The sequence below is a fragment of the Miniopterus natalensis genome, chromosome 1, assembly GCF_054644295.1.
Source record: "Miniopterus natalensis isolate mMinNat1 chromosome 1, mMinNat1.hap1, whole genome shotgun sequence".
In the NCBI taxonomy this organism is placed as follows: domain Eukaryota; kingdom Metazoa; phylum Chordata; class Mammalia; order Chiroptera; family Miniopteridae; genus Miniopterus; species Miniopterus natalensis.
Genome location: NC_142081.1, coordinates 198,312,309 through 198,339,642, shown reverse-complemented (window position 1 = coordinate 198,339,642; position 27,334 = coordinate 198,312,309). Strand labels below are relative to the sequence as shown.

General features: G+C 53.7%; 1 protein-coding gene across 1 annotated transcript in view; it reads right to left on the bottom strand.

Annotated features, from left to right (window-relative positions):
* STK32B (serine/threonine kinase 32B) overlaps positions 1–27,334 on the bottom strand; it is a 123,210-nt gene that overhangs the window by 13,308 nt on the left and 82,568 nt on the right. The window contains exons 5-6 of the mRNA XM_087828332.1: positions 5,261–5,298; positions 2,561–2,650 (exon numbers count right to left, since the gene is read on the bottom strand). Of these exons, the coding sequence (XP_087684458.1) occupies positions 2,561–2,650; positions 5,261–5,298 (128 nt within the window). The remainder of the gene's footprint in view (positions 1–2,560; positions 2,651–5,260; positions 5,299–27,334) is intronic.

Here is a 27,334-nt window from a genome sequence, read left to right as displayed (position 1 = left end):
AAAAAGATCATCAACAGCGAAAGCCTTGCTGGGCTCCCAAAGGGATCATCTGAAGAGAGGGGACACCCTGGTGTGTGCACCTCTCGCATTCACCCTGGCCTGGGTCTGACATCACCACCCATGTCGACCTGCGCAAGTCACCCAACCTCTCTTGGCCTTTTCCTCAGCTCTGCGGCAGGACTAAATAATTGTGCCACTTGCTGTCTGTGAGGATGAAATAAGCACTTAGCTCAATGCCTGGCCCCTAGTAAATACTAAAAAGTAATATTTTTGTCACTATTTATTGCCAAACTTCATTTACTTAACATATGTAATAAGTTAAAGATGAAGGGCCCAGCAGCGGATTCTGGGGAGGTGGTAACACAGTTTTCGAATCTCCACAAATCCACATATAAAAACTGACAGAGCAGATAAACAGCTAACCCAAGAACCATGGGCAACATTTACTGCAAAACTAAGTTGTCCCCACAAACCCAAGATACAAGTGGGTAGGAACAAACCAGCAACAGTGTGAGCCTCCATGGTGAGGATTTCTACACAGGGGGAGACACAGGGAAGAAGCAGGATAGCATATGACAAACCAGAGGACAGAGAACCCCAAAATAGCCTGCAGGCCCCCAAATTCCCAGCCACTGGGAAGCATAGCGGCCACTCTGAAAGCAGAGGCTAAGACCAAGAGGAGCTTGTCCAGCCTGACGTCAGGGGAGGGTAAGGGCCCCGGCACGTCCTGTAGGAGCTGGAGCAGTCTGAGCCACCAAATCCCTCCAATCAGCGCAGCCAGAGCCCCTTTGAGGAAAGAGCCCAAGGAGACACTGGTGGGACTGTAATCAAACTGAGAAGCACAGGGCCCCGCAGACCAAAAACGGAGTAGATCCAGGTACAAGTGAGCAAGTGGAACCGAGCCCGGAAATCCCAGCTAGCAAGCTGCCCTGGGTTTTGACTTCACCAAAACCACAGAAGAGAGAAGTCTATTAAGTTAGAAAAGCTACCCTAAACCACACCATCGTCTAAAAGTTCAGGAAAACAAATTTTACATCAAATAGAGCAACAGGAAAGTATCCAAGTCAAAACCCATGCAAACTTATTACATGACAAAGGGGAATGAAGAGCAGAAGAGCTCTGTACAATGAAAGCACACCTGAGAGATGTACCAAAAAAAACAAAAAAAGATCAGACCTGTAAGATGAGATGTACCAAAAAAAAAAAAGGTCAGACCTACTATTTAAAGAGTTAAACAACACTGTGTGGATTGGTTTACTACTGGTTCCCCAGTGAATCAGGACATCTGGTATCCATGCCTGTGCAGTCCCTTCCCACAGGGTCCTGGTTTTAGTCACGTGACTTGCTCTGGACAACTGGACCTTGGGAAATGTGAGGTAAGCAGAGATTGATAAGCATGTGGGAACTGGGTTCTCCTTTTTAAAAAGGAATATATCTTACTGATTTCATAGAGAAGAAAGGAGAGGGAGAGAGAGATAGAAACATCAATGATGAGAGAGTCATTGATGGGCTGCGAGCCTGTGACCCGGGCATGTGCCCTGACCAGGAATCGAACTGCGATCTCCTGGATCCTAGGCCGACGCTCAACCACTGAGCCACGCCCGGCCAGGCGGGTTCTCTTTCTTGAGCCTACTGTCAGCATGTGCACAAGCTCACACCGGTTCCCTTGATGACGGAAGACCACACACAGAGAGAGGTCCCTTTATCTCAGCTGTCCTCACTGAACCCAGCCCCCAGCTGACCCACTGGCTGAATGAGTGAGGCCAGCCAAAGCCAGCAGAAAAACCATGCAGCTAAACGGCAGAACTGTGAGAAATAACATCATTATTGTGCTAAGCTACTAAGTTTTGACATGGTTTGTTACTCAGCAGTCAGCAACTAATACAGACATCAAGAATTAAGAACAAAGACATTATTAAAATTACACCAGACATAAAACAACATATGTTAGAATTGAAAAACTCAGCCATCAAGCAAGAGGACTTAGGAAAAAAAATCAGAAATAAAGGGAAATTATTTCAGTAATAAATACTTCACTAGAAAGCACACAAAGTAATGTTTCTAGATAATGCTATAAAATAAAGAGAAATAAAAATGAGAGAAAAAAATAAATGAAGAGATAAGATTTGAAAATGGCAAAGAAGATCCAACTTTCAGATAATAGGTGCCCCCGAAGAAAACTAAAGGAAACAGGATGCTTGCTAAAAATCATACTTCCATCAAAAGTCATTAAGAAAAACCAACCCAAATGCCTAAGCATAGAGACCAACCAACGCCAAGGTTCTATTCCAGCAACACTACTGGACCTGAATTGAAAAGAAGGGTTTTCTTGTTTGCTTTCCCCTAAGCCTGAGCTAGCCTTCCTGGCTGGGTAGGAGTTCCCGAGAAGACACAGGAGGGGAAGGCGTCTCTGGCAGGGGAAGGCAGCTTGAGTAAAGCCCAAAGGTCTCAGAGAGCATCGCATACCGGAAACTGCTGGGGGTGGGGGCGAGGCAGGAGAGAATGCTGAGGCCTCGGCCACTGGGCAGATCACACCCCAAAGGGGTCCTGGGACACTCACCCATGTACGGCTTGGTCCCAGCCATGGAAGAAGCCTTCTCTGCTCCCTTCACGATGGTCGCGATGTTGAAGTCTGTGATGTGAACGTGTCCTGGAGACGGAGAGGGAGAGGCCCGGTTAGCGAGAGCTGCAGGTGGCCACGTGACTCCTGGCGTGATCGGAAGCTGTGGTCTGCAGGTGCCGTGCGGGAAGAAACTGTGACAGCACCTGCTTACGTTTGTATTTTATCTGATGCTTTGAAAACGTCTTTATTTTGGCAGCATTATTCATAGTAGCCAAGATATGGAAACAACCTAAGTGTTTGTCAACAGATGGATAAAAAAAGGGGTTGGTGTGTATACCCAGCGGAGTATTATTCAGCCACGGGAAAGAAGGGCATCCTGCCATTCGCCACAACAAGGGGGGACTGCAGGATGTCACTCACACGTGGAGTCTAAAAAAATACCAAACCCATAGAAACAGAGTAGAAGGAGGTTGCCAGGGGCTGGGGGTGGGGAATGGGGAGAGGGTGGTAAAGGGCACAAACTCCCAGCTATGAGATGAGTAAGGTCTGAAGATCTAGTGGAGACATGCAGACTGTTGTATAATGGACATTTGCTAAGAGTGGGACTTGTTTATATATCTATTTTATGTGCAAGTTTTATAGTACAATTTTTTTGGTGGTTCATGCGTATTACCTATAAATAAACAAATCTATTTATATTGAGGAAGGGCATGGTAAAACAAATTTATAGATTATACGTTTAGAGGCACTGACCCAGAGAGTGCAAGCTCCTGGTAAATAAAAGGCAGGTCCGCCCAGACTCCCTGTCTCAGGAAAACTGCGTGATCATGGCTGGGGCAGGCGCGCAGAGAGGACACTCTTGGTCTCCTGGCTCTGCTGTGGTCAGCGGGGGCCTCAGGACTGTACCTGACGAATTTAGTGGGGGGGGGACTGGGGGGTTGACACCCCCTTCCAACCAGCCTAATGGGATATGGATAGGCTGGGAGCTCCTACAAATAGGTTTCCAAGAAACCCGAGAGGGAAGGGACCCCAAACCTCAGAGCAGAATCAAAGTGCCTGTTCGGGGAGATAACATCCAGCCTGGGGGATCAGAAAGCCAGGCAGGCCCGGGGAGCGGGGCAGCTTCCGTGAAAGCCGTGGATTTTGTGTAAGCAGCAGATTCTCAACATTATTAATACTTAATTAATGCGTTTATTTCATTGTAAACACAGCCAACCAACTCGTTCTCTGAGATTGATGACCAAACTCTTTAAGGAGCGACACATAGTTACCTGCTTTGCAAGCTGGTTAGCGATGCCACTAACAAAAGGTGAAGGGGACGGAATGGACAGCATGGCGACCGTAGGTAATGATACTGTTTTGTTTTTTGGAAATTTGCTAAGGGAGTGGATCTTAAATGTCCTCGCCAGACACAATTAAAAGGTAAGTGTGTGAGGTGACAGATGTGTTAGTGAACACGACTGCGGTGATCATTCCACAGTGCACATGCACATTAAACCATCGCGTTGTGCGCCGTAACATATCACGCTCTACAACCTAAACAGATACAAGTTTTAATTCCCAGTCATAACTCAATAAAGCTGGAGAGAAAAAAGGCAACAATGACTATGGAAAAAATAAAGATGCTGACGAGCGTCTCTGGTCACAAATCAGGGAAAGGCGGACTCTCCTAGGGGAGGGGAGTTGGGTTTTCTGAGAATTCCCCGCACTGCCTGCGAAGGACTCACTGGGCACGAAAGGGGCAGGGTAGAATAAGCCATTCACCCCTTAGTATAAGATAGCGTATTCAGCACTCTGTCCCAACGCCTAGCAGAGACGCTTGGTGAAACAGGAGCTTGGAGAAGAGGGGGGCGGGTCCGGAGGCCCTCGGCGTGTGTGGGATGCTGCACAGTGGACGGTCAGCTCAGCCAGCTGTGCTCCGCTGGGCTGTGCCCTAGGCCCCTGGTCCTAGCTCAGCTGGGCTTCACCTCCTCAGTCTGACCCAGAACGCAGGGGCCCGAGCTCCCCAGAGCAGGTCAGGGTTGGCCTTTGCTTCTTACCAAGCCCCCTGGAGATTCCCACAGACTAAGGTGGACGGCCACCGACACGGAGCCTGACGCTACAGGCGTGGTCCGTGGACCGGCAGAGGCGGCCCCACCCGGGAGCTGTGAGGGACGCAGAGTCCCCTCCCCACTCAGACTCACTCACTCCGTCCAATGAGACGGCCAGGCCCCGGGCGCACACGAGAGCTCCAGGAGTCTGGGTGAAGGACGGCTTAGTGATTATTGATTATTGATTTCTGGCTCGCCAGCCGCACACCAGCCCATCTGGTCCCCATGATGGTCTGGGAGATGGGCACCGCCTTCCCTGTCTGACAGATGGCACTGAGGCTCAGAGAGGCGAGTCCCTGTCCTGAAGCCACAGGGTGACACGTGGAGGCGCAAGGGCAGAAACCGCAGGGCTTCCCTATCTCATGCTCACTTCGCCCAGGCCGCCTCACACCGAGACGTCAATCGACAGCCACACTCTCTGGACGCGAAAGCTTCAAATACATTCACCTTAGCAGGACACTGACCAGGAATTTAGCCAGATGTTCATCCACCAGGATGGAAGCCAAACAAAGGCCTGCTAACCTCTGGAAAAAATCAACTCAGTGGGGCCCCCACCTTCCCAAGCCTCAGACCCCACTTTCCTAGGAAGCACCCGCGGCGGGCTTACCATGTTCGTCCAGCAGGATGTTGTCCGGCTTGATGTCTCTGCAACAGAAAAAAGAGAAGCTGAAGACGCGATTCCCAGAGCCACTAACAGCGCACGACAGACGGGACAGTAGGGGACAGGCGCCCAACGGCACCGAGTGCGTGCCCCCCGCCCCGCTCGAGGCCGAGGTCTGAGCAGGGGGGTGACTGCTGCGATCACAGGGTGCCTGTGTTCCGGCTTCCTTTCTTTCCTGGAACTGCAAGGAGATTGCGTGAATATTTTTTTCTGGAATATTCTTAACAACGCCTGGCTTCTCCTCTCCCCGCAGTGACTGCTCGCGGAGCTCGTGGTCTCCACCAGCAGGCGCAGACACTTCCCTTCCCGATGTAATTCAGCCGCCCACCTCGCCAGGGACAGACATCCAGGTGTCACTGTCTCCACTCTGTGGACTCGGGAGCTGAGGAGGGTCGGGAACGGGTCCCAGTCGGACACGGGCCAAGCCAGCCCTCAGCCAGTTAGTGCACAGTCTGTGGGTGAGAAGGGCTTTTGCATCTTTAAAAGGTTGTTAAAACAAAACAAAACACAAGCAGCAGAAACGAAAAGCAATGTACAAGAGAGACGAATGTGGCCCTAAAGGCCTAAAATATTTAATATCTGGCCCTTTTGGGAGAAAGTTGGCTGATGCCGTTTCTTTTAATATTTTTCTCCCCACTGATTTTTTGAGAGAGAGTGGAAGGGAGGGGGTAAGGGGAAGAGACAGAGAGAGAAACAGCGACGTGAAAGACACATCGACTGGGATGCCCTTGATCAGGAAGTGAAGCCTCGACCCTCCAGGGCGCAGCCTGGTGCTCTAACCACTGAGCCACGTCGGCCAGGGTGTGGATGCCTTTTTAGGGCCACACAGTGGACCCCATGCAGAAAATCTGAGCTGGGCAGCTTCTGGAAAGTTCTGCCTTACATCACCACAGCAAGAGAGGCTCCCAAGCCCAAGTCGTGCTTGTTCGGGGCAGGGGCTTTGCTTCGTCACCTCTGCCCCCCTGGTGCCCAGCCTGGTGCCTGTCACTAGTAGACACCGTCAAAGGAAAACCAGACTGGACAGCAGTTAACGTGGAAAAGACACCTGTACTCAGGACCGATGGGGGGAAAAAGCCCGGCCAGTGTGGCTCAGAGGTTAAGCGTCGACCCATGAAGCAGGAGGTCACCGTTTGATTCCCGGTCAGGGCACATACCTGGGTTGCGGGCCCGAAACCCAGCAGGGGGTGTGCAGGAGGCAGCCGATCAATGACCCTCTCATCATTGATGTTTCTGTCTCTCTCCCTCTCCCTTCCTTTCTCTGAAATCAATAAAAACATATTTTAAAAAAAAGAAATAGTAAGAAAGAGATGTCAGTGTAGAACAAGCTCAGTCCCACGTACAACACGCACAAGTGGGGATTTACAGCCACGGAGCAGGCCAGGGTCAGGGGATGGAAAATTACTCCAAGGAAACGCTGGGGGTGAGGGGTGAGGGGTGAGAGGTGAGGGGACACTGGCTAAGCCACCCGCCAGGACTCCAGCTGAAGGCAGGCCCGGGTGACAGGCACCACCTGGCTGAGGGGCCCGGTCGGGTGTGGAGGGTGCTGGACTCCGGCCAAAGGGCCGATGAGGTCCTCGCCGAGCCTGGGCAACGCCGAGGCCGACACGGAAGCCCAGGTCCAGGCCTGGCTGCAGCAGCACCAGCGGGACCTGGGTAGGGCTTGACAGAGGAGAGGCGCTGTCAACACCCAGGGGCCACGCGCGAGGAATGGACAGTGTGGGAGCCGCACAGCCTCCCAGGGGCTCGGCCGACACGCACGCACTTGCAAGGCCGTGTTCAACGCCCGTTCCGGAACATCGAGCCCCGAGCACTCATTGAAGTAAATGTCGGGTCTTCTGGGACCAGTGGCAGCTTTCTTCCAAATAAAAGCGGGAGCTCCTGGCTTATCAAATAGGAATTCTACCCGAAAACACAGGGCCGCTGTCTGTAATAACACGGGGGGATGCTGATGGCCCCGGGATGAAAGGCACACTCAGCCCACGCATTTCCATTTCCGTTTCCACTGTGACTGGGGCCTAGGAAGATCGACAGGCATTGCGTCAATGGGCCCCACGGCCGAGTTCACAGAACACCCCCGGTGGGCCTAGAGGCTGGTTCGTCCTGGAGCCCCCGTGGGGAGGGTGCACCTGAGAACTCAGGAAATTACAGCAAAGGCGGGAGGCTCAGGGCGAGCCCCTGTGGGTGAAATCAGCCAACACTGGCTGCTGCCCAGGGTCCCCCAGCAGGGTCCCCGAGAAGTGGGGAGAAAGAGAGCACTTGTTGAAACCGGACGCACAGCAGCAGTGTTAAAGCGCATCCATCAGATGACCTTGTTTGGGGCGTGGGGGTCACCGAGGGCGTCGCCGTGGCCGGGGAGCGTGAACCCCGGCCCCTCTTCCCCTCGCCCTCCTGCGTCCTGTTCACTGTCTTTTCTCCCCTCTCCCCTCACTCCTTCCCCTTCTTCTTCCTTCTATGAACATTCCTCAGACGCCTCTTCCAGGCAGGTCTGGGCAGACAGCTGGGGACACAGGCCCTCCCCTCCCGAAGCTCAGAATCGGTGGGAGAGGGAGACACGCAGGCTGGGTGCCACCTGGCGAAGTGGCTCGGCTGCTACGGGTGCAGGGCAGACAGGGCACCACAAGGGCAGCTGGAGAAGGAATGGTCTGGGCTGCACTTGGACCTGTAGGGGCCAAGGTGTCAGAGCCAATAAAAGGTGAGCGGAGGCAAACCTCCGGAGAGCTGACCTGGTTAGTGGGGTGCAGAGCGTTCCTCCAGAATTCAGGTCTACCCAGGACCTCAGAATGGGACCTTATTTGGAAACAGGGCTTTTGCAGGTGGGATTAGTGAAGGATCTCAAGATGAAATTGTCCTGGCTTTAGGGTGGGCCCTGAATCCAATGACCAGCGTCTTTATAAAAGGATAGAGACAGAGACTTGGACACACAGACACAAAGGAGAGAAGGTGGCCTTGTGAAGACAGACACAGGGACTGGAGTGATGTGGCCACAAGCCAAGGAGAACCAGGCGCCACTGGGAGCAGGGAGGACTCTCCCCAGAGCTGCGGAGCACGGCCCGGCTAACGCTTAATTTTTATCTTCTGGCCAGAACTGCGAAATAATAAATTTGTGTTGTTTTAACCCACCCAGTTTGTGGCAATTTGCTGCGGTGACCACAGGAAGTTAACACGCCCGCCAGATCCGAGGGAGAGCTGATGGAGGAGGCTGGCGAGTCTCGAGTGGCAGCCAGAGTCCCCCACCGACTACAGCAGGCCCCACCCACACCCATATCTCAAAGTCCCCTGTGCACAGTCTCTCACATTACGAGGACCGGATGAGCGCGGGTGTGAGCGGCTGGTAATCCAGGCCCCACGGCTCCCAGGAAAGAGGTTCTCTGGCTCCGTTCCCTCTGTGTTGGCTCTCAGCACGGCAGGGGGAATAAATGACTCTCACGCTTTTATCAGGGTCCCTTTGGTGGTCACCGGGGCAGAGCAGCGAAGAAGACAGACCCAGCTTTCCTGCCAGGAGGGGAGACAGGCCAAAAAGCAAGCGAATAAATGACGTGATCGTGAGTTGGAACAAGTGCTTCGAGGGTCTGGAAAAGAGACCACCGGGTGGTCCTGCTTCAGTAGGTGGTCAGGGAAGAGCTTTCGGAAGGTGTGATGTTAGGATGACGTCTGAAGGACGGGACTGGCTCAGGCCTGCACAGCCCTGGGAGCAAGCTCTCGTTCTGCAGATGAGGCAATAGAAGGCGGAGCAGGAAAATGATCTGACCTGAGGGAGCATGACCAGGGCGACCAGTGTCATCTCCATTCCACAGTGACATTATCTAAGGCTCCATCTCAGCAGACTGGAGCGAGAGACCCTCCTTTGCTGGCCTTGAAGATGCCAACTGTCATGTGTGAACAGGCCACGTGGCAGGTACCACAGGTGCCTCTGGGACCCTGGTCCTGCAGCACAGGGATGGGATCCTGCCAGCGAGCACACAAGGGGGGGAGATCCAGGAGGGACGCAGCCCAGTGGGCACCTGGATTGCAGCTCTGTGGCACCCTGGGCAGAGGAGCCAGCTCACCTGTGCCCAGACTCCTGTCCCCTGAAAACTAGGAGAAAATCCATGCGAGTTGTTCTGAGCTGCTAATCTAGTGGTTACTTGTTACACAGCGATAGGAAACTCATACACTAGCTAATGTACCCTATTCCTGCTCATCTGGGAACAGCAGCCCCTCTCTGTTGCCTGGAGCCGGCAATGAGATGCTACTCACACAAGGCCTAGCACAGCTCCCGGGGGGCGAGAAGTGCCAAAATAAAGGAGGGAGTGCGGGGAACTCTCACAGTTCTTTACAGGGGCTGGGGAGGACTCAGGGGCGGATTCTTGACCTTTTAGCAAAATGAACTGAATCTTTCATGGGAGACTCACCAGCAGACTCCTGCAAAGCCGTCTGAGGCGACAGAGAGCCCAAGTGCCCTGGGATTTAATAAGAACAGCGTTTTATGGCGAAGTGTGCTCCCAGGGCCCTGAGGCTGGCTGGTTTCAGGGCCATTTCCTCTGTTCTGTTTTTCACATCGATCGTATCTCAGCCCCGGTGCGTCATCGCCCTGCAAAGGGCTCAAGCGTTCAGAGAGGGCGCTGGAAGCCGGGAGCGGGAGGGGAAGGCCGTGGCGGGTTTTCTGAGGACAGGCCCATTATTTCAGAGCCGGGCGAAACGATACTTTGATGGAAAGGACGCATCTGAGGCTATAAAACCCGGCTCTTGCTCCTGAATGATTGCCCAGCCCCCGAATAAAACAAAGCACGAAATGTCAGCTCAGCTGTTTTAAAAACCAGCACAGATAGGGCTCTGACTCCAACTGCCACGAGGACCGCGAGGACGTTTCTGCATGTGTCCCCCCTTCGCAGGGGTTTCTGAGTGACCTGTGCTGACAACCTCACGCAGCAATGAGGGCAGATGACCCGTGGAGAAAGAGGCAGGCCTGCGAAATGGAAATCTGAGGACGTTTTCCCCTCAGAGAAAGAACTATGCTGTTGATGTGCATGGAGGCACAGGGAAGGGGGAAGGCAGGCAGGAGAGGCCGAGGTCCCGCCCTGCATCCGCCTCTCGCTGGCCCTGTGGCTCGGCTCGCCGCCAGCGGAGCCTCAGTTTCCCCAGCCGCAAGCTGGTCAGTGTCACATACTCCATGTGTTAGAGCGGGGATTTGTTTCAGCCGTTTCGTTAAAGCACCTGAACCTACATCCCTACCATTAGGGGGACTTCTCTTTATCATGTTCTAACACACACAGTCGAGACGCCAGTCCTCTGATCCAAAAGCGTCTGTCACTCCCACTGGTCGCCAGGAAGGGCATGTAGGGCACCGCAGGCAGGCCTGGGGCCCGCTCGGAGGCCCGAGAGGCCCTGGCTGGGGTGGTGGGTGGAGGCTGCTGGCTAAAGGGAGACTCGTCCCAAGGGGTGGGCTGAGACCCCCTGTGAGGCTGCACCTCGTTCTGAAGCCAACCTCAGGCTCCCAGGCGTGGGGGGGCTTCTGGGATCATCCTGCTCTGGCTGAATCCTAGATGACTCAGTTTCGTTTCGGCGAGGACTTGTAAGAGCAGCCAGCACGGTGCCAGCCAGTGTGTGTGTGGGGGGGGGGGGGGGCTTGTTACTAACGACAGAGGGAGGCGGGACATTTCAGTAGGGAACCTGAGCTAATCGCATGGCACTGGGCAGGACGGCCAGCCAGAGGCGTTTGCTGGGGTGACCTGGTGGGGTTGACCTTGGCCGGTGACCTCTGTCTTAGGCAGCTGGGACAGGGCCTTGCATTCACCCGCCAACAGGCTGACGTGGGACAGGAAGCTTATCAACTTGGTTCACACATTTTGGAATCTCTCACCATATTGGCATGGGCTGTTCTGGAAACTGGGTAAAAATGATGAAGCTACATATCACTGCTACTCATTCAATGTGACTTCTTGCAGGGCTGGTGTGGCTCAGTTGGTGGCGTGTTAACCCATGAATTGGGTTGAACCAAAAGGTCACCCCGGCTTGATTCCCGGTGGGGACACACGCCCAGGTTGCCGGGTTAATCCCCAGTGGGGGGCGGGCAGGAGGCAGCCGATCGATGATGTTTCTCTCTCATTGATGTTTCTATCTCTCTCCCCTCCTCCCTTCCTCTCTCTCTAAAAATCAATAAAACATATTTAAAAAAAAAAAAATGACTTCCTCTCTCTTTCTCCTGCTCTCTGTGGAGGGCAAGGACTACGTACTGACCCCGGCCCCCAGTGCGATGCCCTCACATTACCAGGAGCCCTGGTAATAGTGGCAGCTGACCTTTACCAAGTGCTTGTAGTGCCAGGCGCAATGTGAGCAGGTCACAGGAGTTTAGCATGCAGGGTGGCTGCTCTGTCTCAGGTGCTCTGGGGGCACCTTGTATGTCACCTTACTTAATTCTGATGCAACTCTCAGAGGCAGGTGTCACTACTCCTATTTCGCTGATGAAGAAGGAACCATTTAGAGAGAGTCAGAGGTCACACGTTAGCAGAGGAGACCCATGCCCACGTTGCCTGGTCTCTAGGTCAGTGCTCTCTCGCTGGAAAAAACTCAACAAAGAAAAGGGAATTAGAGTTGCCTGAATCTAAACCAGGCAGTAACCATCTGAGGAGCATGCTTATAATAAATATATGATTTAATAAATAAAACTGTTATCTGCATTTCAGAATACATTTATTACAACACCCACACACAAGGCGGCATTTGATGAGACCCAAATGGGTCCGAAAAGCACAGATCTGACCTGTCTCTTCTCACAGAAACCCTTTCGGTGGCCCTCTTGGACCTGCAGCACTGGTGGCCGGACTCTGGGATTCTCTAATATAATCTCAAAAATAAACAGCGAACGTCGATATGTAGTTGTCAACTTTTAAATCTGTCAACTGAGGCATCAAAAGAAAAGTACCAAGCACTGGCATTGAGCCTACACGACAGAGGGAAAGGGGGCATTTTAACCTGGAAGAGTCAGAAGACACACAGAACAAGGTAGAGTTGTCATGGGCCCCAGGCCCTTTCCCGGACAAGCGTTTAGAAAGTGCCGACCACAGGCCAGAGTCCAGAGTCCTTAGCTTCTCCCGAACTGGCCCGTCGGTCTGGCCCCCGCACCCGCGGGCTCCCTGGTACCCCGGCTGTCCTGGCCCCGTCTCTTAGCGCGGTTCCCCCCGCCCTGTAAGCCTCACCGTGCAGATTTTAGGACACAGCTCAGTTTCACTCTCCTGGAAACTGCAGTGGATGCAATAGTGTCTCCGGTACCTGTGATGGGATCTACTTGGAAACTCTTTGTGGAGGTAATTCAGTTAAGGTGAGGTCGTACTGCACTGGGGTGAGCCCTAAATGCAATGACCGGTGTCCTTCTTAGTAGAGATCAGGACACAGACACACACAGCGGAAAGACCACGTGAGGCCGCTGAAAGAAGACGGCCGTCCACAAGCCAAGGGGAAGGGCCTCAAAGGAAGCAACCCCGCTGACGCCTTGATCATGGACTTCCAGCCTCCGGAACTGTGACGGAATAAATGTGTTGTTTAAGTGCCAGCCTGTGGCATTTTGTTACAGCAGCCCGAGCAGACTCATACAGACTCATACAGTAGGTGTGGTTATCCCTGTTCTCCTGATAGTAAGACTGCAGCCGAGTGACCTCATGTCTGAGGTCGCAGTCCTGGGAGAGCCAGGCAGGTCCGCTAGGGACCGGGGGCTTCACTTAAAGGCATGGAAGCAGGTTTTACACATACACACAGCTGGCAGGCAGCCCTGTCTTGCACCCAGCTTGAAACCCCACACTGCGGCCTCCGTCGTTTATCTTCCCGCTTTATTCTCTGGGGCGGGAAGTGCAGCCCGTCAGCCAGGCTCGGGGGCTGCTGGCTCCTCTTTAATTTTGCAAAGAGCAGACATCGGCACGGTTGACACAGATGAACTTCGTTCAGAAGCTGTGCCACTCCCTGGGGCTGACTGTGAACGTGTTTACTCGGCGATCACTCAGCTAATTACCCCTCAGTCTATCTCCCGAGGGTCTGGAGGCTTTCAGGATTCACGAACGTGCTCAAGGACGCACTGGGTGGGTTCCCTTCATCCCTTCTTGGATGGGTGAGCCCAACAACACAGCGCCCTAGATGCAGGGAGGGGGTCCCCAAGCCCTCCGGGCCCGCCCAGCTCAGGGTCATTTCTTTCTAGTTGCTCTCAGAGAGCTGAATTGCCCCCGTCTGTCCCTGAGCAACCCTGCTCGGCCAGACTGTGACATCCTCATGGCAGGAGCCACTCACTGCACAGCACGTGAAACACAATTTAAGTCTGTGGGAGGGCAGGACACTTGCCCACAGCCTGCGGTGACTGAAAGATCCTGTGATGACCGGTAAAACCTCAAAGCCCTTCACACATGAACAACAGTTCATATCCTTACTCTACTACTGCCTGGGTCTCAGTTTTCATCCATAAAATGGGCAAAAATGAATAATGTACGTAAAGAACCAAGCTCAGTTCCCAGCACATAGTAGGTGCTCAATACAGGGGGATTCTATCACCACCCCGACCCACCCCGACTTAGCAGGGAGTCTGGAGGGAACAGGGTGTGGCAGAAAGAAAGACGGACAGCTGAGCCGAAAGCGATTATGACCGTCTCTCACGTTCACGCGGTTTTACAGTTCAAAACACCCCTTCCCTGCGGCAAGTCATTCAACCCGCCTGACAGCCTGTGAGAACCAGCAGGATGTGCTTTTCGTGAACAAGAAACTGCCTTCCCCACAGTCACAGCTGAAAAGTGGCAGCAGCAGGATTTGAACCCAGCTCCCCATGCCCATCTTTCCTTCCCACCTCCGGGGGGGGCACAGATGGAGGGGGCAGAGCCATGCGACCCCCCAACTCCCGTGAATGCCTCCACTACATCAAGGTCCTTGCGTCGGTGAGTGTACTGTCCCTATGTCCCTATGCCTGGCACTCTCCCTAAACTCCACCCGGTCACCCTCTGCATCTGCGAACTCCCACTCGGCCGTCACTCCCTAAGAGGCCCTGGATGGACCAGGTGGCCGTCCTGCATCTTCTCGGTCCCTGCACGTCACTGTCACAGCCGTGAACATGGTACGCATGTGCATCTGTGTGATGATCTGACCGACGCTTCTCTCTCCCAAGAGGCTCTGGGTCCCATCGGAGCAGGGCCCACATCCGGACGTGCAGCCCCGAGAAGGCGCTGAGCACAGCTCAGGTGTCCAACAACTACCGGCGGAGTTACTAAGTCTACATAAGTCGGCAGGAGGCGCTTGGTGGCCGCTGGCCAGAGCTCTAACGTGGAGTCCCACGTTCCCAAGAGAGACCCAGGTGCCCACAGCCAGTGAGTATCAGGTCCCAGCTTGGGGCTCAGGCCCCCGGGGCAGGCAAGGGACTCCCCAACACTTCCACTCCCCCGGAGCCTGAGGCCTAGCTCTCATTCTAGTCCACTCACTTGGGGTAACTTGCAAACTGTCACGAGGATGTCATATTTTCCTCCGGGCTTCACTGATCCCGGGGGGTTCTCAGTGGCCGGGCCCCACGGCACCCAATTCTGTGCATTTCTGTTCAGATGCTCCATGGGCCTCACATTCTTAATCCTACTCCGAGGAAAACTCTGGAAAGAGCGAGTGCCTATCAAGGACTAACCTTAATCTATCCACGCCATTCCTACTGGATCTGAGGACCCGGACCCGGGGGGGGGGGGTGCCCACCATTGGGAACAACCCCATTGTTTTCTAAGTGAAGAGACTCATGTTCCGAAGAGCCCAGTAACTTCCCTGGGTCACCTGGTGAGTCAGCACCGGAGCTGGGATGTGAATTCTGTGAGCTTCGTAACAGCGTGGGTTTGGTCTGAGTCCCTGAGGACGAATCTTAGAGGTAAGTGGGGCCCCAGAAATCACTGTGTCCCGTCCCCCCCCCTTCCGATGAGGAAAGGGAGGCTCAGGGAGGGTCGGTTACTTGCTCTAAGTTCCAGCCATGTCTGTTTTAAGCTGGGCTCGGGCCGGGCGAGGCTTCTCCCTGGCGGTGCTCCTCCCACCACCCCTCCCACCACCGTGAACTTGCTTCTCCCACTTCTACCCCATTCCCATCGCCAGCACCTCCGGACCACACTTCACCAGCAGGCACTCTGCAGGGCCCTGGGCAAGGTAAAAATACCCGCCTGGTACGCTCGGGAAAACACAGGGGTGCTGCAGTTGAGAGGACCCCGGGCCTGGGGCAGTGTCTGCAGCAAACGGTGCTGGCGGCCAGGAGCTGTTTGCGCGGCTGGGCGGATGGAGGCCCGGCGCTCGCGGCTGCCCACCTCTGCGGAGTCCCCCCACCTGCCCTTCTAGTGGCTTCAGAAACAAGGGTCCCTGTGACCAATGCAGTACCCAGGCCCCACCCCAGACCAGCTCCAGCCCCAGACTCTGGGGGGGGGGCCTCGGAACCTGCATTTTCAACAAGCCCTAGGGGATTCTGATGTCTCCTGGGGTCTGGGAGCCCTGCTCTGCTCACAGGGAAGACAGATACCTGCCCTGGCTCCCAGGGGGACGCTGCGTTCCGGAGAGGATTTTGGGGGAACTCTTGGCCTCTGGCATGTAGAGTAGCTTCATTAAAACACAGGGCCCGTGGTGGCCTACGATTCCTCTGGGAAGCGGTTAGCATGGTCTTGTTCTAGCTGCCAAGTCCCTGGAACTGCGCCGTCTGACTGGCGTGACGGGAGGGGGAGTCACCTCCTGACTGACAGTGTGAGCACATGCAGGAGGGAGACAAGCGGCCCTAATTTAGTGGAGACCTAAAGCAACCGGACACCAAAGTACCCACCAGCGGGCAAAGGAAACAGGCAAACACCCCCCACCCCCACCCCCACCTCCCACAGCTGAGACACAGGAGGGTTTCCCACCCTGATTTCACTAGGAATGCGGGGCCCTGATTAGAAAGCAGAGTCTACACGGTGCATTACAGCGAATTCATATTTTAAGAGTTGCTATTTTTAGGGCCTAATCTCTGCATTTCGTCCAAGGGTGCACGTTGCCAAAATGTGTAAGCGTCATAGAGTCCCAGACTGTCAGCCCTGGAAGGGACCTCAAGTCTATCTGAAATGGACTAGCCCAGGGTCTCATACCCTCTCTGAGCCCCAATTACCTCATCTGTAAAGGTGGGAAGGGGTGGGGGGTGGAGGGGTGGGGGGTGAAGGCCAAGGGTGGGGTGGCTGCAGACCCTGAGCGGAAAGGGGGCCAAATGTGCCATGGGGCTCCCGATTCCTCCAGCCCCCCTTCATCCACCTGAGCTGACTGATGGTCGAATTTGTGACAGTGCCGGGAGAGAACAGAAGTAAATCTCTGCATGTGTCAGCCTTTGTAAGATAAGTAGGGCCCCTGGCTCCCGGTCTTATGCTTTAGGTGAATCCCTCCACTGTGCTCTGAATGGCAGGGAGGGAGGGAGGGAGGGAGGGAGGGAGACAGGGAGGGAGGGAAGCGGCTTTGTGCTCTCCCAGCAGCCCTTCTGCGAGAGGAGGGCGGGGTTTGGGAGCCAGGGCACCTGTGAGGTCAGACCCTCCACGGACCCAGCTGGCATCACTTGCCCACTTTGGGGCCTCACTTGGTGATCTGAACCTCACTGTCCCCCCAGGAGAGCTGCGAGGACTGATGTGAGAGCTGACGAAAGCCTCTGCTGGAGGAGGGAGGCAGGTGGAGGTGAGGAGTGAGGGTGGAGGCCCGGAGAGCGTTTGGGAGGGAGGGGGGACCACTGTGACACTTTCCGCCGAGGCAGGGCCTTGGGTCTGGTCCAATGTAGAGCTAGGCTCCTGGAGGGGTTTACACAAGGTCCAGGAAGGGCCTCTGCATTTGTAGAAGTTGGTCTGAAAGTTTCCAGTGAACACGGGGGCTGACGCGATGCATCTGGACCGCTAGAACGCACTAGAACATTCTAGAACACAAGCTCCAGGCAGACAGGGTGTCTGGGATCGGCTCAGTGCTACAGAAGGGCACCTGGCACAGGGTTAAGTGGCCACCAGGGAATCAGGAGCATGTGATGCCATCTGAGTCGCCACCTGGCCAGGTGACTGGGCCATTCATGCCTCCTGCCCCCGTGGGGGACCGGTGTCTTCTTCTTGCACCTCCCAGGCACTAAGCACCTTCCTACACGGCATCTCACCACCAGCCTGGGGGCGATGCCCACTTGCCTCGTTTTCAAGATCAAGGAAACAAGGACCGAAGGGATTTACAAGCTTGTTCCTGTGACTCAGACAGCAAGTGGCACAGCGGGTTCCAAACCCAGTTTTAGTGAAGAAATATTTCAGTCTGTTTTATCTGCCTTGGCAAACCCTTCGAGAAGGTAAGCGGTGGGGAAACGCAACAAAGGGACCCGGTGACGGTGACGACAGTGAGGGGACGCCCAAAGCTGGGCCCTCACGCCCGTCATCTCCTTAATTCTCACAGCAACCTGAGCTTGTCGTCTCCATCCCCACCGTGAGGAAGAAAACAGGCCCAGGCCCAGGGGCCGGAGGCAACGTCCCAGAGAGAGCGCCGCTGGGACTCGACCTCGGGACCGGGGCTCCTCCCGCTGCCTCTCATGCTCCCTTTCCACTGACGGCACCAGGTTCTTTTAGGAGAAGACCTGAGTTTGCACATCGCTGACAGAAACGAGTACCCAGCAGGAAGCGACGCCACGTCCGCACAGCTGTGAGCGGCCCATAAACTCCCCAAGGCCGCCTGCAAACATCGGGGAGCACGACTGTGCCGGGTCACGAGTTCTACGCCGGGGTCTATAGCCTGCCCTTGAAATCCGCGTCCTCAGGGGTCTGGTCCACAGCAGCACATGTTTGCGGTGCTCACGCATGTGCACTCGCTCGCTCTCTCACACACACACACACACCATAACTCACTCCTCTCACCCCAGGAGTGAGGATATTTTTTCAATTGATTTATATTTTAGAGAGAGTGGAAGGGAGAGGAGTGGGGGGGGAGAGTAGAGAGAGAGAAACATCGATGTGAGAGAGACACGTCGATTGCTTGACTCCCACAAGCTCCCCGACCAGGGCCGGGGATCAAACCTGCAACCCAGGGATGTGCCCTTGAGCAGGAATTAAACCTGCGACCCTCTGGCACACAGGCCAGCTCTCTAACCACTGAGCCACCCAGGCCAGGGCCACACGCGCACACACACTCGTGATAAGTTCCTCTTCCGCAGTGACTCACTCATCAGTCTTTTTTGCAAAAGGATCCGTGTCAACATCAAAGACTAGCTCCCGAGCTAACTGTTCAACACTCCGAAGGAAAGATGCATGTGAGCACGTTAAGAATCCCCTGCTGCCGCTGAGTAGAAATTCTCCGTGTTCTCATGCAGCTGGTGGGCGGAAGGTTTCCCAACACGACAGGGCCCCCCAGCCCGGCATCCGGTCTCCCTGCTGAACACGCGGCTCCTCACGAATGCAGACGAGCAGGTGAGTGGCGAGAACATGCAGGGATTTAAAAATAGGAATGAAAACGGCTTCTATTTAGGGTCTGGTTAGAGAAATCTTAAGAGTCCTTAGAGTTCAATTCATTCACTCACTCCTCCTGGATAGATCGAGACCACACTGTGTGCTGGTCATCGTGTTAGGCCCTGGAGGCACCTAGATACACGGCAGGACCCCGACGGATGAACCCACAGTCTGGAGGAGACGGCGGCTATGGAAACAGGTCATTTCTGTGACAGACGCACGCAGGGCAGTGGAAATACGGGAGAGGGAACGACTGGGCTGTCCGAAAGCGCAGGAGAGGCTGCCCAGAGGAGGCGGCTTTCCCCAGGGAGAGCACTCAGGCCGGGAGCATGGGAACACGAGGCCTGGCGTCCACGTGTGGGTGTGCCCTAGAGCAGCATCTTTTCCTGCTCAGCATGGCTTCCTGCTCCCTTCCCCTGGTTCTTTTGCCCCCTCCCCCCCCCCGTGGTCCCAAAGGGGCTGTCCATGGGGCTCAGAGAGACAGGCACACGGTTCAAGTTGGCTAAATGAGAACATTCCACCCTCCTGGGTAGAGGAATTCACGCAGGGACAGCCACGGGACTCAAGCAGAGACAATCAGACGTTGTTCAAGGATGGCCAGGGGACTCAAGGAGAATGAATCAGAGGCTTTTCTGGGGTTGATATAAGAATTTGGTGAAAGGGAGGCGGGCGGTGCACTGCTGGGGTCCAGCTGGGTCCATGGAGTGTGGGGTTGGGGGACAGCCGGGTTGCTGGCCCCCTGGTGAGAGCCTGTTCGCCAGACAGAGTTAGCAGAGACCCCAAAAGCAAGAGCTCTCTCTGTTTCTCTGAGACTGAGCCTCAACAACATCAGACATGCAAATCTGTAAAATACAATTTCTTCTTTTCTGAAACTGGCTTGATTTGGGCTCCTATCACCCAGAACTGATCAAAACAACTACACAGCGTGCTGTACCCTAGTGGTCTAATGGGACTACTGGGTGAAATGAGAACCAAGGGTCAGATCCTGAAGGAGGCCAGGGCGCTCAGACTGCACCCTGTGGGCAGGCACCGGGGGTCAGTGACCGGTTTTAAGAAGCACAGTGGCAGGGCTCGGTTCTGTTTCACAGGGACACCCCAGCAGGGGCTGAGTCAGGGGACCCTCATTCATTAGCTCCTGCAAACACTGTGAGAGTGTCCACGCGCTGAGCGGGGGCAGGGAGAGCAGGGTGCGTGTTACAATACTGGTCATTCCCTTTTCCAGCTTAGTAACTAAGATTATTTCATTAACAATGAATATTGAATTTTTCTGTGTTAAATAATAGAGTAAACACTTCAAAGGGACATCTCTCATACAGCAAAATCCCCCTAGGTAACAGGCCCCGTGTCACAATTAGCACGCACATCAATTAAGAAAGGAAACAAAGGGACAGTCCCCATGGAGCGCCTGGCCAAATGCATTTCTCCACAGGGAATTCTTCGGCAGGGAAGAGCAGCTGAGCCTCTCATAGCCCTGAACAGAGCTCACTGTCTTGGCCTGAACCTCGCATCATAATTACTAACAGAGGTAACGCTGGGCATGGTAACTGAGCTGAGGCCACGGTGCCAGCACCAAGGATGGGGCCCATCTTTAATGTACAAAGTCAGCCCAGAACCCAGGAGACACATCCCAGGGCCCTGAGCTCCGAGCCAGAGCACCCCCGGCAGGACCTGCTTCCAACCCCGCTAAGCAAGAGCCTGGCCTCTTCATCTGCAGGCAGGGGCCGCTCCCCTCCTCCCGCCTGTGGGCCGTCGCCGGCACCGCACCCACACAGCAGCCGCTGGACCCTGTACAAAGCAGCCAGCCCGCACTTCTACTGGAAGCAGAGATCGAACCACGTCACCACGCTGCTAATAAAATCCGTTACCCTCTGCCTCACCTCTCCCCCGACCTCACCTCCGTTTCTCTCCCTGATGTGCCAGGCATGCTGGTATCCTCATGGGGCCTGAGACACCCAAGCACACTCTATCTCAGGGCCTACGCACCTCTGCCTAGAAAGGTCACCCCAGATGCCACATCTCACCCCTCACTCCAGCTCTCTGCTCACATGTCCCTGTATCAGAGAGGCCTTTCTCTGACCACTCTCTGTAAAGCAGCCACAAGCAAGACCCTCGCCTGTGGTCCTCCCTGTGCTGCTGCACCACCTGACAGCACTTATCGTCACCCGACATACTATCTGTGCATATGTCTGTCTGTCTTCACGTGCACCAGGAAGGCAAACACTTGATCAGCTGCTCACTGCTGCAGCCTTAACCGAGAACGATGTAGGTACCTGGTAAGTCACTGCTGAGTGAATGTGTGGATGAGTGATGGGTAGACGGGTGGGTGGGTGGATGGGTGGAGGAATGGGTGGGCGGATGGGTGGAGGAATGGGTGGGCGGATGGATGGATGGATGGATGGATGGATGGATGGATGGATGGATGGATGGATGGATGGATGAATGGGCGGGTAGATGGGTAGAGGAATGGATGGATGGATGGATGGATGGATGGATGGATGGATGGATGAGTGGATTGGATGGATGGATGGATGGATGGATGGATGGATGGATGGATGGATGGATGGATGGATGGATGAGTGGATTGGATGGATGGATGGATGGATGGATGGATGGATGGATGGATGGATGGATGGATGAGTGGATTGGATGGATGGATGGATGGATGGATGGATGGATGGATGGATGGATGGATGGATGGATGGATGGATGGATGGATGGGTGGGTGGATGGATGGGTGGGTGGATGGGTGAGTGGATGGATGGATGGATGGATGAGTGGATGGATGGATGGATGGATGAGTGGATGGATGGATGGATGGATGGATGGATGGATGGATGGATGGATGGGTGGATGGGTGAGTGGATGGATGCACAAACAAATGAATGGTGAATGAGTCAATGAATGAACACCTGTGAGGGTTGTCAGGTTTAGCACGAGAGAGAATGTTTAGTTCCAGAGTAGGTGTCACCAACCTGTAAAAACAGGAAACCTACACCATCTTCCTCTCTTCCTTATCACAACCCTACCTCACTTTAAGGAGTTACCAACATAACGCCCACATCTGATCACCTTACACTTAGGGTCCTGCACAAAAAGACTGGAAGGAAGCCAGAGAATGTGTCTGCTAGTGAATCTGTGAACCTCTTTCCTGGTCAATTCCTCCTCCTGGAAAGACGATCTCCACCATCCATACCTGTGACAATGCCATTCATACTTCAAAGCCCAGCTCCTCCACGAGCCCAGGTGAGGCACAAGGCATACTGATCTCTCACTTCTTGAACTCTCAGAATACTTGCTCCCTACCTGCCTACCAACCACCAAGCTACCTGCCTTATGATTCATATCCCTCCAGTCCTATATTGTCTTCACTGGTAAATGGCAGGGCGAGGGGAGGCTACACCTAATTACAATAAGATATATACTTGTACATATACCTGCAACTTTGTATGTATGTATATATATGTATGTGCATATATAGGGTGTCCAAAAAATGTATACATGCACTTTGAATAACTGTAAAGGCAGTGTTTATTAAAATACATTTCATTTTCAAAACTGAGCTATCAGCTGGTACAAGCGTGTACACATTTTTTTGGGACACCTTGTATACATCCTGGCATATGGTGGTTAGAGCCGAAATACGGTAACTATATTACTATAATTACTAATAACGGGTGCGCTCCCCCCACGGGATCGAGCCTTCTTAAGGCTGGAGCTTCACTGTCTCCATGTCTCTGTCCTTGATGCCCGAGCTCTGAGCCCTCTCCGTTGGTTTGCTGAACGCCCACGGGAATGAATGAGGTCCACTCGGGGCAAGTGTCAGGGCTGCGGGGCAGAGCGTGGGGCGGAAGCCTCAGGGACCTCAGGGTCCTCACCGCATGCTGACTTTTCCAAACACGCCCGCCGACCCCCCGACACGGCCCGTCCTCTGTAAAACAGCCTCGACTCACCCACCGCAGCCTCTCAGAAACCTGTTTCCCGCCTCATGCTCCGCCCCCGATTTCACTCCTGTTTCTCGGCTGTTAAGTTGAGCCTGAGGTCCCTATTTCAAAATTTATTATCTAACACAAACACTCTCCACCCAACTGCAGGAATAATTTATCCCCAGGAGATGGAAGAGCTGCTTTAAGGAATAAATTGGATTTTCTCGTATCTCACTCCTTCTATCATCACAGAGCCGTAAATTCTCCCAGAGCTGGCCTGCGACAGGCCAGAGACCAAGCTCCATGCCTAGAAGTGGCAGTCGCTCCCGAAACTGAACGGAAGCCCCCTCCTAAATGGCACTTCTGTGTGTCCTTGGTGTGTGTTTTTCCATCTGAAACTTTCTAGCTGATATGAGCCCAGCACACAGGGCGGGGAGGGTCTGCTGATGGATTTCCTCTGTAATCGGTTGAGAACTGAAGTTTATTTTTTGACGCAGTGGTGGTAGAGTGAGGTTGGGGGATACCGGGATACAAAAATAGGTCCTATCAATTTTAGCCTATGTTTATTGATTATTGATTATTACCATTCTATTGTGAATCCCATTGAAGGCCCAGGATTCGGCAGACAGGTATTGTGCTGTTTGGTCTTCATGGGTCATTTCATTCCATTCTCGCACAAGCCCATTTTAAGGACGGCAAAACCGAGGCCCCATGGGATGCACTTTTCTGAGCTCTCAGCAGGCATGAGGATTGGAACCCAAGCCACCAATCTAGAGCTCACGTCTGACAGACATGAGATAGGACAGAGCCAAGTCCAAGTATGAAGGGCTAACATTAATGTTAAAATGATTTCTAGAACTCTGAATTTTAATGAAATGGATTTGCTTTTCTAAGAACACTTTCCCCCCAACTACAGAGTTTTCAAATAGGACCTAGGGAAAAATATACAAGAGAAACAGATAATTTTAATCAGTATTAAAAATGCACCATTTCTATAAAAATGCTCAACTGCATATATAAATATATATAGTAATCAATGTAGACAGAAATAAATCATGACTATGGTGTTCATGTGTGATAAACACCTTCCCTTAGTGCAGAAAGTTAATTATACTTTGATTTTCCTCATTGAAAGGATGACACCCTCATTAAAAACAGTTTCAAAATAGAAAATGAAAGAGAAATTACATGGACTCTCCCTTCAACCGCAGCTCATTAGGAAACTTCTTTGGAGTCGTTTAATAAGCAGACATTTCTCTACATAGTCATGAAACTCTATAAGCGATCATTTTCTCTCAAGATCATAAATATAACCTTTCAATATTGCTGTTTGTTTTTTAAAAATTTTTTCCCCTCACCTGAGGAATTTTCTTCTATTGCTTTTCAGAGAGAGTGAAAGGGAGAGAGGGAGAGAGAGAGAAACATCGATGGGAGAGACACACATCGACTGGCTGCCTCTCGCACAAGCCCCCACCGGGGCCGGGATCTAGTCTGCAACCGAGGCACATGCCCTTGGCTGGAATCGAACCTGGGACCCTTCAGTCTGAGGGCCGATGCTCTAACCACAGAAAACCAGACAGGGCTATTTTTTAAACATTTAATCCTTACCTGGGGATATGTTTTCTATTGATTTTATAGAGAGAGGAAGGGAGAGAAGAGAGAGAGAAGCATCGATGTGCCTCCCCTATGTGCCCCAACCAGGGATCAAACCCACAACCTGGGTCTGTGCCCTGACCCTGGTAAAACATTCCCATCAGCTGAGCCACACCGGCCAGGATAGTCCCGGGTTTCTATAGTTAGCATTATATAGAAGGGTGTTATCAATGCCTCAAGTCTCTTAGAAGGAGGGATACAGTTTACTTTCTTCCAGGTTATTTCAAAATTATTGGTTCCCTTAGCAGCGCTGGGATAAACATCCTCGTGCGAGAACCTGGACTCGGCCAGACTGGCCGTGAAGACGCTTCCAGGAGGCGACATCCGTGGGCCCAAGTGTAGGATTATTTGCAAAGTGCTTGATTCTGTTCCCAACTGTCTTTCCGAGGGGGTTGCAACAATTTCTCCTGTCACCAGAAAATGCACATGCGGACTGCCAGGGGACACTTTTCTGGAATGCCTCGGCTTAGGAAATGCCCCCTTCCCCCTCGAGGCAAAGCTCGGCTGGGAGGCCATCGTCTCCGCAAAGCCCGGCGGCTCCCGAAGCCGCATTCACCCTGGCAGCTGGATGGTCGTCCCACGTGCGTCTCCCTTGGCCACCTATGAGCCCAGTGGCAGGCACGTAGTAGGTGCTCAGTGCATCTGATGGAAGCATCTGCATTTTGAAGAAAGGGGACCATGTACTTATGCATCACGGTGTCTGTTGCTCTGCCCGGCACACAGTCAGTGCCGATTGAATACGTACTAGCTGGAAGAGCACGAACGCGTGGAGTTTGCTTTCTGAACTTCTCATCTATTCAACTTCGGGTTCTTACCAACGAAATAAATCTCTCGAAGCCAGAGGCGGCCCCGGGGGATCGGCCAGCTCCCTCTTCCTGAAGGAGCCTCTCCCTGGGTCCCCCCGATCCACTCCGACCAGAACCGGCCACGGTCTACACCTCGGCACGCGCCTTCACCACCGCCCCGGAGACGTCCTGCACCCCTGCACCCCGCTCCTCTGGTGCAGACCCGCCCGTCAGTGTTCTGTTTCCTCTCCCTTCTCGAATTATCCTGCATTTCAGTGGAGTTCCTCTCGTTTTCTAAACGCTACTCAAGAACAGGTGTGTGCGAGGTCCCTTCCCTGCGACCGTGACCTTGGGAGAATGCGCCACCTCCCAACCGACTGATCGGCGCGTCTCCACCGCCTTCCAGCACCCGAGACACCCCACGGCACGCGGACCCCTCAGCCTTCAGGACCTGGGGCTCGTCCGAGGACGCTGATTGCACCTCGAGTTTGGCAGAGGTGGGTCTGTTTCCAGTCCCTGCACTGGATCCTTGAGAAGCCCTCCAACCTGGAAACTCCCGTATCTCTGGTCCACGAGATTTCCTTTAATTATTTCATTAATGCTTGCTTCCCCTGGGCTTTCTCTCTTTCCTCTCTCTCTGATGTTGAAGTCATGGAGCGGGTCCTCGAATTCCCTCACCTTGTCTGTCCTTCTGTCCTACTGCGTAAGGGGCGTCCTCGACTTCATCTCCCAGCACACCTTCTGCTTCCACGTTGCTCATTCGTTGCTGCTCCGATGTTTGTTCTCTGAATTTTAAAGAAACTCGGCGTTTCCTGTCTTACAATGGCAAATACCCTTCCCGTCGCTCTGAAAATAATGATCCCGGTTATTTTGTTTTCTTTCTCCCGGCAGAATCTTTGTTTATTCCATGCTTTCCTTCTGTGTCCATTTGGTTGTTTGGACCTCAATGTCCATGTCAGGCTTCCCTGGGCGTCTGGTCCTCCTTGGTTGCCGCTAACCTAGGTGGGAGCTTATGGTGAATGGGTGGGGCCTGCTGGCCGTGACCGGCCCTCTATGGCGTCATGGGGACACTGTGATGTCACAGCGTCTTTCCTCTGGGCTCTCTCACGTTCCCGTGGAAATCGTTCCCGTGGAAATCCTCCGAGTTTCCTGCTGGAGGAGGGAGGCCTGGAGACACCATCCTCTGAGCCCAGCTAGAAGGGGGGGGGGGGGGGGCGTTACTTTAGCACCTGGTGTATTTATGCCCAGTCAGACCTGCAGCTTTCAGTACAGCTCTCGCCCGAAGCAGATCTGGTGTCCTGTGGCCCAGGCTCCCTGTTTTACTACAAACCTTCAGTCTTCCGCTTGGGACAGAGGAAGGGGTGGCCATCCAGTTATTCAGAATTGGTAAGCAGACCCGGGGTTTCCAATATTTATTTTTTAAAAACTCACTTTATTGTTGACAGTATTACAGATGTCTCCCATTTTCCCCCCTTTTTCCCCACTCCCCCCAACTCCCCCCCGACCCCAGGCCTTCCCCACGCTATTGTGTGTATCCATGGGTTATACATACATGCATACGTGTTCTTCGGTTAATCTAGTCCTGTCCCCCCCTCCCCGAGATCTGTCCGTCTGTTCCACGCATCTAAACCTCTGGACCTACTTTGTTTGTCAGTCTATTTTGTTCAGTAGATTCCACATATAAGTGAGATCCCGTGATGTCTGTTTTCAGGACTTCTTACAAAGCTTTCAGGCTTCTGGCCAAGGCGGTGGCGCAGGTGAACGCGGTGCTTGGAACCTGCCACAACCACGTCAAAATTACAACTAAGCGACACCGCCTGAGTCTAGACGAAGGGAAGTCCCACAACTAAGGATGGAGAGGAGGCGGCGTCGAGGAGGCGGGTGCCGGGCCGCGTGTCCCGCGCACTGTTCACACCGAGCTGTGAGAAGGAAAGCCGGGGGCACGGGTCTCACGGCCGATGCGCCGGATTGATCTGCTCTCTGCACCGCGACGGAAGCGGTAACTTGGTTCCCCTGCGCTGTGAACTTGAGACTGCTTTTGTCACAGGCCTGCTCTCTCCCTAACCAAAGGAGCAAGTTTAACGTACAGAAAATTCCTCCACCCACTTCTTTCTTCAAAGGAAAGGGCGACTCGTGGTCACACTGCGCAGGGCGGAGACGATGGCCGGCCCTGGGCGACAAGGTTAAACGCGGCAGCCGCCGTCGCTGCCGCCGTGAGAGCCA